The sequence below is a fragment of the Halichoerus grypus genome, chromosome 11, assembly GCF_964656455.1.
Source record: "Halichoerus grypus chromosome 11, mHalGry1.hap1.1, whole genome shotgun sequence".
Classification (NCBI taxonomy): domain Eukaryota; kingdom Metazoa; phylum Chordata; class Mammalia; order Carnivora; family Phocidae; genus Halichoerus; species Halichoerus grypus.
This window is the reverse complement of record NC_135722.1, coordinates 27499204-27513930: the sequence shown is the minus strand read 5'-3', so window position 1 is coordinate 27513930 and position 14727 is coordinate 27499204. Positions and strand designations below refer to the sequence as shown.

The 14727-nt window shown below is 32.8% G+C and overlaps 1 protein-coding gene across 4 annotated transcripts in view; it reads left to right on the top strand.

Moving 5' to 3' along the window:
- The window catches only part of ELP4 (elongator acetyltransferase complex subunit 4), a 251816-nt gene that overhangs the window by 116353 nt on the left and 120736 nt on the right, over positions 1-14727 (top strand). For all 4 annotated transcript variants that reach the window (XM_078058252.1, XM_036105447.2, XM_078058251.1 and 1 more), the window contains exons 8-9: positions 1895-2003; positions 4949-5055. In XM_078058252.1, the coding sequence (XP_077914378.1) occupies positions 1895-2003; positions 4949-5055 (216 nt within the window). The remainder of the gene's footprint in view (positions 1-1894; positions 2004-4948; positions 5056-14727) is intronic.

Sequence of the window (14727 nt, the reverse complement as noted above, 5' to 3'; positions counted from 1 at the left end):
TCCCAGTTGAGTTTATCCTAAAAATGAAATGATAAGAGCCTGCTGGTTGTTATCTAAGATTCTTCTTAATGGGAGAACCACATGGTTATTCTTCATCTCCCACTTGTTCTCACCCTCTACAACCAACCCAGCCACACCCCACCCCCACCCCAACATTGTTCAGTACTCAGCACAATGAATCATTTTCAAGTTGACTCATTGTGAACTGTCTCCCAGCTGTTGGAATGTCTGGCAGACATTTTTGTTTGGGTGAAGAATAACTGGCTGAAACCCAACCTGGATGAGTTTGATATAATAGTCTTTGGCTAAAGAAATATTGAGAGGAACTTGTTTATGGCCTCTGAAGCCCCTGTTATTCCTGGAGTAGGACCATCCCCTGTGGCATAGAACTGAAAGTAAGGAATCAATCTGTATTATTTTCTTACCATTGAATGAAAAACTGCCTTAGAAAAAAATAGGCATTTTCAAATTATGTTTGTTTTTCTATACTTGGTACCCACATCATTAAGAGTATTAAAGCCAATTAAGGATAATTATTTTTACTGGTTCCTTTTAAGCATACTGATTCAAAGGCTGAAACATTCTTTATATAACACATATTTCTACTTACAGAGGAGTTTCAAATACTGCCCTAGGTATGAGTTAACCAGTCATTTCAGCATAATGTTTAGTGACAGGAGCTACTATGTATTTCAGACTGAGTCAGGTAACACTGACCAGTTTTATTTTTCATTCTTATGCAATCTTTACTACAGGACTTAAGAAACAGAGGAGTACCAGTAAGCTCAGTAGTCAGTCGTGTTTACAGGAAGTGAATGTGTTTCATTGTGTTTGGACTTTCCTCTAACAGGGGTCATAGGATCAAACTAAAATTTTCTTAACTGCTTTACATTTCCCATCCTTTTCTAAAGATTATTTTTAAACTGGTAGATATTATGAGTGTATAAAATGGGAGTTTCAAAAGTATAAAATTTTACAAAGAACCATTTTTTCAACTTATCTAGAACTTGAGAGCAAAAATTTTTCTAAGATGTTATAATATATGAAACATTTGCTGACCTATCACCCTGTCAGGGGCTAAAAGAAATACTGAATCTCCACTAAATAAAATAATTCAAGAGAACCTATAGGGTATTTAATGATTATATTTTTAATGATTTTTTTATAGCCATGAAATTCTGGGTATTTTACAACTTTTGCTACTTAAAATGTGACTTTTTTTTACAATGTATTATTTAGCAATGTTTTTGGTTCATGTCAGGTTGTATTGGGAAGGAAAGTGTAGGCTACTAGTTTAGTGCTAGTCATCTACTCTCTTTTCTTTGCCTTTATTGTTATCCCAGAGCGAAATAGCAGCATCTGGAAGGAGAGGACAGAAGACTCCAGAGCTAGCCATGCTGCAGCCTCTTAGCTGGACCCTTCCGTGATTCTAAAATGATACAGAGGACCTCAGCTGTTACAGGGCTGGGACCTGGTCCCAGTTGACAGATGATAGCGGGACCTTGCCTTACACATTATACTGTACTATCTACTGCTTCTGAATCCTGATGTCTCTCAGATTTTCCAATGGGTAAAGTAATTTGAAAAAGAATAGTGTGTGAGGATAAAGGTAGCCTTGACCCTTAAAACGGAAGAAAAATAATCAATTTATGCTCTCTACCAAAAATAAGAATATTTTCTTCAGCTCTTCCAGTTAGAATAGCACACCTACATGGGCTAGAATTTTCAGTTAAGTGCATATTTTCATCCAGTTTTCAGCCTGCGGTAGCTTTGAATTATTTCTCTATGTTGATAGTTTATCTCCTCTACAATTTGTCACTGAGATGGCATAATGGCACTGAATACATGTTATATTATTAAATATAAAATGAGTGTTTTGTTTCTTGTTTTACAGAATAAAGCAATTATTGCTCGTGTTACAAACTTGTCAGATACAGTAGTTGGTCTGGAATCATTCATTGGTTCTGAGAGAGAAACCAACCCATTATATAAGGATTATCATGGTAAGCAGCACCTTTATAAGGAGAAGAGAATATCCTGGGTTGCCTCTAGAGTACCTGGAAGCATTGTATCCAGTCATAAAATCTACTGTCAAGTAGCATGAGTTTTATTTTATAATATATCTGTTAAATGTTTTCCATTCCTGACCATTCTTTCATGGCAGCTTGTCACCAAACTACATTAAGACTATGGACTGTTTTAACTACTTGAAAGAAGTCAAACCCAAGTACTAAGCCATGCCTCAGTCAGGTAAAAATTTTATTGTCCCAGGGACTTAAAGTTGTCATGAAATCAGTTGTACTTTTTAGCCATGTTTGAAATAAATATATCAATTCTAATAACAACAGCTTTGTATAGTAGTTTATGCTTTACAAAGCCTACCTATATGAAAAATAAAATTCATACTTACTATGTTTTAAAAGCCCTAGTCAATCACATTTTCAGAAAGTGAACATCTTTGATTATATTTGGACTTTGCTCATTTTGTTGTTTGCGTTTTGAGCAAATTTTATAATATTGCCACCCTAGTATAAACACAGGTCAATTAATCAGATTTTAATTTTTTTTGAAGTTTTTAGTAATATTTTGGTCATTTGGTTAATTTGGAGATTTTTTAAAATAAAGGTTCTTACATAGAATCATTGAAATAGGAAAGGTTTAATAGTTTTGCACATCTTAGCTCTAAATAAAATACAGAATATGGGGAATGATAGATTTTTACCTATTTACTTATACTGACTAAATGTCAGTTATTGCTGTTATTATTGTGGACCTACTGTACTTCCATGGAAACCTCTAAAGACTGAATATCTTATTTGAAGCCTGCTAGAAGATTATATAAGATTATGATTGCAGGACTGTGACAATTTCTAGAGTCTAAAAAAAAAAAAATTATAAGATACTTTATATGATAACCACCACTGCTTTGAAGTCAACATACAGTCTTTTAAAAAGTAATAAAACAGCATAATCTAACAATCAGGTATTTTTTAAAGGCTAGAAAATATAAGCTATGAACAAAAGCTACATAAAATAATTTGCCTCATGATTATTAACTTGCATAACTGTATATGCTATATGCCCAGATTAACCCTATGTATAATTATTTAATCCATTATTGTCACTATTATAGGAAGAAGACTATTAAGATTAAACTATTTCTTTTTTTTAATTTATTATTGAGCTATAATAGACATACAACATTCTATTAGTTTAAGGTGTACAAAGTAATGATGTAAGAGATGTATGTATTATGAAATGATCACCACAGTTAAGTTTTGTTAACATACATCACCACACATAGTTTACAATGTTTTTTCTCTAGTGATGAGAACTTTTAAGATCTCCTGTCTTAGCTACTTTCAAATATACAACACATTATTGTTAAGCATAGTCACCATGCTGTACATTACATTCCTAGGGCTTATTTGTCTCAAAACTAGATAAACTATTTTTCAATTTTTATTATTTCTGCGTTCTTTTAAAACAACTCAAGTTAAATATTACCTTAATAAATTATATCTGAATATCATTTGTAAGTATTATGACCTAATAAATTTAGTAAATTGTATTTTATATTCTAAGACAGTTATTTTGATTAAAACATTTCAAGGGTGAAAGGCTATGATGTTTTGTGCTGAAATCTCTGAATCGATAAATTATTACCAACAGATTAATGAAGGGTTTTGACGACAGGTAGCATTTCTGTTAATAAGAAGGACCTGATAAACTGTATTCATTCATTGTGTAAGGCCTCCTGACTTAAGAGCTAAACCAGCATATATATATATACCAAGGTAAAATGAGGAATGTGCAAGTGAAAGTCTGGTGTGCTCGTTTCTAATGTATTTTACTAAGTAGCTCTGTCTAAGATATCTTTAATCTGTATCTAAAAGCTGTCTTCTTAACGTATTTTGCATTTTTTTAAGTTTAATAAATCAGATATTTCAGTGAATTATTTTTGAAGAGGCCATTTTGGAAGTTAAGCACCTAGAGGTTTACCCTTTGAAGCTAAAATGAATACATACATTACTAAGCATTCAAACACACACACAAAAGCAGTTCTTTAAATAAGATTGCATCTCATTTGTTCAGATTTGGATTTGCCTTCTTCCCCCATGTTTAGAGATCAGTGTCTTTGGGATGATGATTTTAAATATGGGCTGAGTCAGGCAGAGTGATGCACTGAAGAATCTTCCATGTCTTCATCTGTGGCAAATGACCCCGAGTTTAGTCAGAAACTGCATTAAGCTGCACAAAAGGCATCCAGTGCCCTTGTCAGAAAAAATTAGCAAGTGTTTCTACTGACAAGAGGCCAAAGCTCACGGTTTACCTAGCACTATTACAAAGCTTATAACAGCTACACAAAGGTCTAACATGCCACAGAAATGAGGGTCTTGGAATGGCATAGGGGTTAAAGTTTGATCCTAGAGTGTGCTCTGAAATGTAGTTTTCTTCAGTGGTTTGCTCAAGTCATTAATAAGGTACAAAATGAAATACTTTTCATTAGTGCTTCACTGGTTATCAGTAACCCATAAGCCTTGTTTTGCTGGCTGCTTACTGGTGCATTTAATAAAATAAAGATCACTCAGTGGTGCCGTGGGCAGCATGCAAGGTGATAGCCATATTTGCTTACTGTAAATACAAGAGAAAATCACACACAAACCGGCTGTAGTTTTGACAAGTATTAAGATCCCTCTTTACATCTGTACTTCTGTACCAAAATGCAATTAGTTTTCCTCGCACAAGGATTTCTGTTTATCTTATTCTGCTTGATTACTTGAATATAATCACACCATTTGCTTCATTGCTCCTGGTAGTAAGCTCCAGTTTTAAAAGGGGAGGATGCTTGTGTGTAAATTTACAGGATTCTGCTGTAAGACTCTTAATTTATGCACTAAGACAGTGTTTTTAAAAAATTTTTTTCTTTTAATTTCCTTTTCACAAGGTTTGATTCATATTCGGCAGATTCCTCGGCTTAATAACTTGATTTATGATGTATCCGATGTCAAAGACTTAGCTTTTAAATTAAAAAGGAAGCTATTCACCATTGAGGTAAGAGAGAATTTTTGTATTTTAGTTCATGGACTTGAGGTTAAATAGTCTATGTGTGTATGTATGTGTGTATATATATATATATATACATATACATATATATATATATATATGGTTTTTTTTTACTTTAATGAAATTCTTAGAAGACGTTTCCTGCTAATATTCTTAAGTTCTTTTGGTGTAACAAAATAATGTTTTTAGACTATCTTATTTTTTTCTCTTTTAATGGCATATCATTAGAGTATAGCAAAAAATGATTTTGTTTTAAACGTCTATTCAAAGTAAGCTCCAAACTTACATGGTAAGTATGACATGCGTATTTCCAAGGCTTTCAAAAGCATATTTAATTAAATGTTAATGAGCTGTGCTTATTTGTGTGTGGAATGTGAATGCTACCCACAATTGTGTATGGCTAAGAAAAGAGGATCCTTATCTATATTCTAAAAGCAGTTTTCTTTACTATTAGTGAAATCACCTTTCCGCTTTCCATGCTGAACAAAACAAAGTGTAATTTACACCAGTGTCTTTAAGTAAATTTTCTACAAAACTTAAAACTTTTTTTGTGACCTTTATGCAAGCAGTCGTGACAGAAAGTAGTGGTACAAAAGATTTATTTCAACTTAATCTTGCTAAAGAGCAAATGAACATAGCACTATTAAGCAATTAGAGTTGATGTATTTATTAACGAAATAAATGCCCAGGGAGAGATGGCTTTTGGGTGATGTGATAGTTATCAGTATAGTCGGTGCAATTTTTTTAACAAAGACATAAAACAGCCAAGCAGCCTTGACAAACCATTTTGTTTAATCTCTTTTCAAATGAAAAGCTCTTAAGCAGGCCACTTGTCTTAACTGCTTGAAACCATAAAAAGAGAGAATTGCCACCAATAAATTAGCATATTTTTAACTTCATCACCAAATGATGGTCAATGTGGCTTGGCACTGCTTTGGTGTTTGGGACTTCACCCTTAAGTGACCACTTTGGCCCTTTTTTGACCCTCTGCCCTCTTTAGCTGGCCACTTGATAAGGTAACTTCATGGTTCTCCCTCTTTTTCTCTTTCCCTTCACATTTGCAAGTAGCACTAACCTATAAATCATTGTAAGGGCCCTATCCAGTGACAAATTAATGTGCCCTCCTCCTAATTAATGGTCATCAATGTTCTTAATTATCTAATCCTATTGAGAGCAGTTAATAGTTAATCAGGCAGCCAGTTCTTCAAGCAGGTCATCTCTGCAGGAGTGTTAGAAGTTTCTCATCTGGGGATACTCCCTTCAAAAGCCACTTAAAGCCAAAAGATAGAGAGTGTAGAAATACTGATTCTTGAGCTAATTTGCCTTAGTTCTCAAAAGAAACCATTGAAATGGAACCCAATGCTGTAATTGTTCAAACTTTGTTTCAGTTTTTCTGATAGAATACTAAGAAATTTACCATTATTATTTACCAATTTTAAGCGATATTTTGCTTAAAAATTTTAGATGCATAAAGTTATAGTTAGTGTCACAAGGAAAGCATGCCTCATCATTTTCTTTTAAGTTGAACTTATATTTTTAATGAAAAATGGGTTTTTTTTTTTTCCTCTGTGCAACACCTTTCTCCCAAATGAGTATTCTGACAAGCAGGTCTAAGGTATCTTGTCTATCATCATACAATCTAAGCAAGCAGATTCCCTAGTGAAAATCATATTGCACCCAGAGAAAAAAGTAGCACTGTAGTGTGAATCATGTTTATTCTCTTTCTCTTTCTCTCTCTCTCTCTCACACACACACACACACAGAGAACACAACACATATATGCACACACACACTGGGTCTTATTTTGGGTGTGAGGAGATAGAAATAAGGGACTTAAATAATGTCAAGTGGGACCTTTCCTTTGAATAAACTTGGATTCTAATAAAGTAACTATACTTTACCATTGGAGCTGATGTGAGATCTTTTATAAACCACATAGGTTTCTTTTCCATTTCCTCTCTTCTATTCCCAACATTCTGAACTAAGAGAACAATTATAATTGATCACCTGTGGTTTGGAAGCAGTATTTGAAAACAAAACACAAATAGATGGTTGGTTTTTAAAAAGTTAATATTTAATACGGTTGATCAAATCCTTTACCTTTTTGGCTTATAACCTTCATCTTTTTTTTATACATAGAAATATAGGTGCAACACATTCCAAATAATTTATTCACTCATGCCATAAAATTCAATTTGGTGATTAGAAAAAATAGGAATTCAAGAACGAAACAAACCTAATAGTAGCATATATAGATATAATTATAACAAGATAAAATCATGTGGTTCACATAAGACTAAATGATTTAATACAGCATTATACCTTATAAAATGCATACCCAACAGATAGCAAGTCTTTGGTAATACATTGTAGAAATTGGAAATGAGAGGATTCCTTTATTGGGGGGAAATTATGACGTGACATTGTTTTAATATGCACAACAAATGTTTTTATTAAAACTGATACCAAAAAAAGATAATAAGATGTATACTAGTCTGTAAAGTGTGAGATCCTAATATAGCAGGCACTGAATCTGTGTTTTACTTTCAGAAGAGAAAGGTGGTTTAGCAGGTAAAGCAGAAATAAGTTTTCTGATTCCATACAGGTAGATCTGTTACATGATGGAATTTTCTATCAGTCACATGGTCTCACATGGTTGGCATGTTTGGAAACAAGGAGCAAAAAAAAAAAAAAGAAAGTACCCTTATTTCTATTTTTAGGGTACCCTTTCTTTGATTTATTAAATACTCTTTTTATATATGAAAACTGAATTTTTTTTTTTTTTTAACTGACAGCCACCAAGGGCCTCTAGTAAGTAGAGCAGCTCTAACTAGCAGTCTTTAATTTCTTTGAGTGATTTGGAAAAGGCAAAAGAATATTTCTTTGTTCTTGGGCTGTGTATTGGTATTATTCATATTCAAGTGGAAGTATTTATCTAATCACAGTAAATTTTTACTAATACCTAGTATTCATCAGCTATGAAGCTCTATAAATGAGGCCCTCTACAAAAACCATAGCAGAATCCTATCTATAGTAATGACACTAAAACACTGGCATGCATTCTGGGTAAGTAAAAGAGAAAATTTAAGGTTGATTCAGTCTGGTTTCAGGTTAAAAAAAAAAAGCTTTCCAATTCTTTGAAAATTTTTAATCCTTGTAAACTGTACATGGAAACTCTCTAGCATATTTGATTAACCACGACATACTACTTATTCCTTGGCTTACCACATAACCTTTTTTCAGTCATAGTAAGATTTATTAAGCCTTTATTGTGTACCAGGCCCTCTACTGGCTTATTTATACTTTCTATGTAGTAATTGAATATTTTGTAACAAAAGGCTTTACTAAGATATAATAATAGACTCAATGTATAGAAACTACATCTTTTTCATCTTCGTATCTATCCCAGAACTAAGAACAGAGTCATACATTTAGCAGGTATAAAATCTTTGCTGAAATATATGTATATAGATAAGTTATGGAGTTTGAAAAATTATTCAAATAATACAGCTATAAATATTATGTAAGCTCCACTGGTCAAGTGACATATAAACACTACTTTCTCCATTAAGTTCCACAAGAAATGTAACTTGGGTACATAGCTTCACTTCCAACCTGAAATAACCACTTACACTTGTGTTTTTTTTTCAGTTTCTGTAATTTTTGCTTCTCTAATGCTGGGATCATCATTAACCAGTTTTTTCTTTATATTAGTAATTATGATGTAATTGTAATACCTAAACAAGTAAGATTTGGTAGGATTTGAAATGTGGCTTCATTTAATTTGATGATATCATAACAGCAAATTTTCAAAATAAGGATAAACAATACTTATATAGGCTTTAATTGGTCCAAAAATAGTAATTATCATAAATAGTATATTTATGTGGGTCTTGCACATTAAATGAATATTGAGAGTCCAGAAAATCAAAATAAAGTTTGCTCAAGATTATCTTTAATACTTTGCCCCTAATTCAGAACACAGGACTCTGGTACCTCTCCAGTCATCAAGAACTTTTTCTCACAGAAGAATTGATAAACCAGTATCTATTAAGTAACAACTATTTTTGATGCACTTACTTAGAAAATTCATTCTTAAGTATTAAGATCAAAATATTATATGCCATCAGTATAAGTTAGCTTTATATAGTACTTCAATATACTTGATATGATTCAGCAGAATTATTTGAAATTTTTACATATTGGAAAAGCATAAACTCTTGTAGTCACTATGACAATGTTGGACAATGTAGAGTTGCATGGTATCTTTGGTCCTAGGTTTCCTTACTTCCTTACATTTTGTATCAATAGCCTTTCCAGTTTTAAATGGGAAGTAGAAAGGTGACTGTTTACTATACTTAGAGGTAGAGAGGAGAGTTGGTTAACTTATTTGTCAATTAACAATTATGTCACTAAAAAGAAATAATGGAAACATAAATGTCTGACTCAAGAACATTAAGTTGTAGCACGATATACCTTTTCTGATAATGATACCCTCCATAAATATTTAAATATTCACTTCCCAGATATATTGCAGTTAGCAAAAGAAAATCAAAGTGGAACATAGGCATCTGTTCATATAGATCAAATCATTTGTCAAAAATAAATTCAAATTAACATTCTTTAACAATGGAAATGTCATTTTGTACATGTTTACATCTTAATATATTCATTGTATTACCATCCCCATATTTACACTTTTAATTCCTAAATAAGGTAGACATACAGTAGGGTCATATAGGTTTCACAGACTCTCCAGAAGTTGGTAATACTGTGCTCCTATATATTCCACATGTCATAGCGAGCCTATCAACAGTGCATACCACCTTAAGGGGAACACAGTTTTGAGACTCTGTCTAATCCTATTTCTTCCCACATTGGAATCTTAATTAGAAGAGATAAGGAAAAAAAAAAACATCATTTAACTAAATTATTGTCTTGAATCTGTAGCAAAAGGTATAATCCGCAATTGGGCCAATTAGTGAACCCCATAGTTAGCTATGCTGCAGCGAACAACTTGATTAGATCTGACACCATCCTAGTTCTCACTGTTGTTTTGCCAGGTATGATGGTCAGACTTCAAAGAGCTTGAGGCATCAGCAGGGCAAGGTTTGGAGGCCAGCTTAGGTCCGGTTGTTAATCTCTCTACTAAAACCACAGCAGCTCTCACACAAAACAAGCTTACACGACACAATCATGCGGTATTAAAGTTAGGGTTGAGTCATGCCAATTTGCCTTTGATTTTTTGATGATTGACCAAAGATGGCTACATGACCAGACACATGCTAAAAGTATACTGATTAGGTAAGTTCCCAAAATATTTGAAGTATTTTTTTAACTTCCTATATAAATGTTGGGAAAGTTTATCCCCTTTGATCAAACTTCCAAAGTGATGGTACTGTATCAGGGGAAAATGAATATTTCTTATGGCAGCCCGAATCCCAAACTTTTCACTTACCACTTCATAAAAATTAGTGTTTACATTAATAATTCCTTAAGGAGAATGTAAAAGGAAATTCTTTCTAAGTGGTAAGCTTTTAAAAAATCTATTAAGTGCATTAAAAGAAAAAAACATTTTTCCCTGAGTCATTTATGTTCACTGACAATTTTTCTGAAATTTCTTTATAATTATTTTCCACTTAAATGTTGAGTAAAGTGCCCTTCCACGATGTGATTGCATAAGTGTTCTTTTCTCTGCATTCTGATTTGTTGGAACATTGCAGTAATAGTGACATGTTTCCATTCTGAGAAAAGCCTAAGGCTGCGTTAGTATTATTCCGAATGATTGAAGCTGCCATCTTGCTGACTTTCCCTTAGGCAGCACAGGGCCCGTTTGCTTTTGTGTTCATCTCACATGCTTCCTGTGAGTTGGCCTGGCAGAACATCATTGCTTCATTTGGCAAGGAAGAGTAAATTCATGTTTGGCTATTATATGTCTTAAAGTTTCCGTACTGTCATCAACACCTGAGATAATTAAGCTTATACTTTGTTATATCAAATGCATCCTGTTTCTTTGAGAAGTATTTTTAATTATCTTATGACACCTTGACTGTGAATAATTTCTGTATAAAAATGGCCATTTTATAAATTGAACTTAGAGTCTAATATTTCACATTGCACTAATTTTTATACCAATTCATACTACATTTTTGTCAGGAATATAAAGAAAGCATATATTTGAATAGCAAGATGGTGGCACAAAGCAAAAGTCTAATATTTAGAATCTTGCCAAATAGTTTTCAGGCCATGAGTCTGTTAAAGATTCTGTGGTACCTATAGTCCAGCAGTCTCACTTTTGAGATCGGATGGTACAGATTCAGCATCGTCTAAGGATATAAAGAGAGGAAAAAAAAAATCTCTTCTCCTCTTTCCTGAATTTTGCCAATACAAGCAATACATACAAGTATGTATTCTATGGTATGGCTCCAGGAAAATTATATTGCAGTACTTCAAGGATTTTCTTACAGCATTTGTAGAACTGCTGTAGCAGATATCACCCAGTTTATATGGTGTTCCCTAAACCACTTCCTGCCACAATGTGCTATGTATAGTGTCTGAGAAAGACAGAGAAACAGAAAACCAAAAATGATGACAAATCATGGCTATCCCATTTCATCAGCTAGAAGGTGAGAACATATATTTTACTGATATAACCTCCAAGGTGCCTAGAAGAGTAAGAACACATTGTAGAGCTTACTAAATATGGTATCCATGAGCTTTGTGATTAATATAGGTAACTTTGGGAATACTTTTGTACCTAAAACATCTTTAGTCCTTCTTCAAGGTCTTTGCACAGCAAATGTCCAGAATGTTCATTCCTCCATCCTTTCATGGCTTTTTCTTGTCACTGGATTGCAGGTTAAATATCTCAGTCTCCTTAGTGAGGTCATCCCTGACTGGCCCATCTGAAGTATTCGCTCAGTTATCTACTATCACGTACCCTATTTTAATTCTCAGTGTAACACATATTACTACAATTGATTATCAGTTAGTTTGTTATTTTTCAACATTATTCCCTTACTTGCTGTAAGCATCACAAGATTAGGGACATAGTCTGTCTTTTTTTGTGGTGAAATCCCAAGCACACATGGTAGGTGTTCCACAAATATTTGTTAAATTGTTAAAGTACTATTTTTAGAGAAACTCATGTCTACCATAAGTGTATTTAAAAACATGTATCGAGTATCTCATTCATTCTCAGCATTGTGTTGGGTACTTCCGTATAGACTACCATATTTAACTCTTATTTGATACTCACAGGAACCCTTGCCATTGGCATTTTTACACACATTTTAATGTGAGGGAATATACGGAGTTATGTAACCTTCCCAAAGTCATAGAGCTAGGATTAAATCCCGATCTTTTAACTCCATGTACAGAATTACACTGGAAAGTTAACATGTTCAGGAGCTCTGTTAATTATTACTGATTTAAAAATAAAAAATTTGAGTGTTTAACAGGGGCCTAGGACTATTGCAAGTGCTTTATAGCCATTACCTCAGAGATCTCACAACTACCGTATCCCATGATTATCTACATTTTATAAATGAGGAAACTTAAAGTTCAAAGAGATCAAGTAACCTAACTTATCCAAAGTCAGAGTTAATAACTGACAGAAATGACACTTAGACCAAAGCCTGGGCTCTTAAACCACAGCTACTCACCACACCACAAGAGGTACTGCGATCCCATCTTCAGTGCATGACCAGAAAGCCTCTGCCCTGAGACATAAACAAGAACAAACCTCAAAAATATACACACACATTGATATATAATCTTCTAACATTCATGTTAAAAATTCTTGTGTTCCTAGTAAGCATTTCTGCTCTATTTTTATAAACTATCTTATAAAATTCAGATTGGATTAATCATAGCTTCTCCCTTATATAACATTAGGATTGCAAGATTGTTCTTTTCCGCGATTTTTACTGATTTCTGGTATTTGGTAGGTATTTTTTAATAGAAAAATTAATTTGCAAAAACTATAAAGCCATTCCCAAAAACACTAACCACTTCTGTAGGATTTCTAGATCTTAGCTATGTAATGTGGGGAAAATATTCTATACAAAGAAACAGGGTTCCCTTGCTTGGTTCACTATTTTGATATGGTTCAAAACTATTAAAATTTAAATACAGTGTATTATTATATTCACTTACATTCAACATTCAGATATTTTTGCAAATATTAATTTGCTCATAGTTACCATGTTTTTATATTTTTCTAAATTATTTTACCTATATCATCTTTGAAGCATCAAAAATTATCTTGTGAGATAAGGCATATACGTTTTATAAGGTAATAAGATACCAAATTCAGTTTTTAAAATTTTTTTTTGCCTCCTTTTTTATCATAACTTGTTCTAACGAAGGTTTGATCCATTCATATTAATACCTATTTCTTTTTCTGTTGCAAATGTTTCATTTATTGGAAGTCCTTCAAATACCATCTTTAAGCAAAATTAGGCAATAAATCTTATGATTGTGAAATATTTTCCTTTTTTATTGATCAATATTAGTAAAAAAGTTTCTGCAGTTTAGTATAAGAAATGTTCCTCATTAAGGAAATATGAGATTAATATAAATTATTAGTTTTTAGAAGATAAAACTTTTAAGAGACTAAGAGAAACTGAGGTGTAATGGAAATGCCTTTAGCCACAAAACTAGTAAAGCAGTTCTCTTACTTAAGTAGAAATTAAAGTTTCATCAGAGTTATTACTGTCATAACTCCATGCCACAGTGGACATTTCATAGTAGCCAGTTCAGGTTCTTTGTATCTGGTAGAGTGAAGTTCACTGAACTGTTTTGTCAGGTGCTGTCACGTCAACCCACCATTGTTGTAGAGAATCAGACTAAATCATTTTGGCATGAGCCTTCCAGAAATAAGATACTTAATATGAATGGTTTAATGAAATTGAGTATTTGGTTTCAGGTTTTTGTAAGACTGTCAAAAATATATTGCACTCATTCAGAAATTTCTGAGTAAATCAGTGGTAATATCCGACCATACTTCATTGAAATTTTGCTCTAAATACCTTTACTTAATATAAATAACTTTTGGAATGTATTTGAGTATTTGGGTATGTTTTGTTGGATATGTAATTATTCCCTAAACATTTCAAAGATGTAAAAGTTCCAGAGAAGAGGTGTCTTTTACTAAGATTAAAATTTTCTGTTATAAAATGAACCTAGTACCAGGTTTGAAATAACTATTTTTGTTTCCAAAGGCTATTTTATTAAAAACGAAGTTGAATTTTATTACATTTTTAATGACTTAATGAATTGTTTATGCAAGTTCTAAATATTTAATTCTTCCATGGTTGGAAAAACAGCTTATCCTTCTGATCAAGAGTCGTTTAAAAGGCATTATTATAATGTAGACTTAGTTAAATGCCTCAAACTTTTTTTGTATATATATTTTGATAGGGAGAAGGGTTGTTGATATATCTGCCCAACAACCTAAGAAATATTTTACCAGCTTATACTGTAGCTATGGTGTAGCATTGAAAACCCTTGTAACAAAAAGCCTCTTGGTGCAATTAAAGGTCACTTGTACATATTGTAATAGGCTACTCATTTACAAGATCTTTGTTAAGGGTCAGTGCTATAGCATGAAATGGATTGCCCTTGTTGAGCCTGTAAATAAATGGGTCAACTTATCTT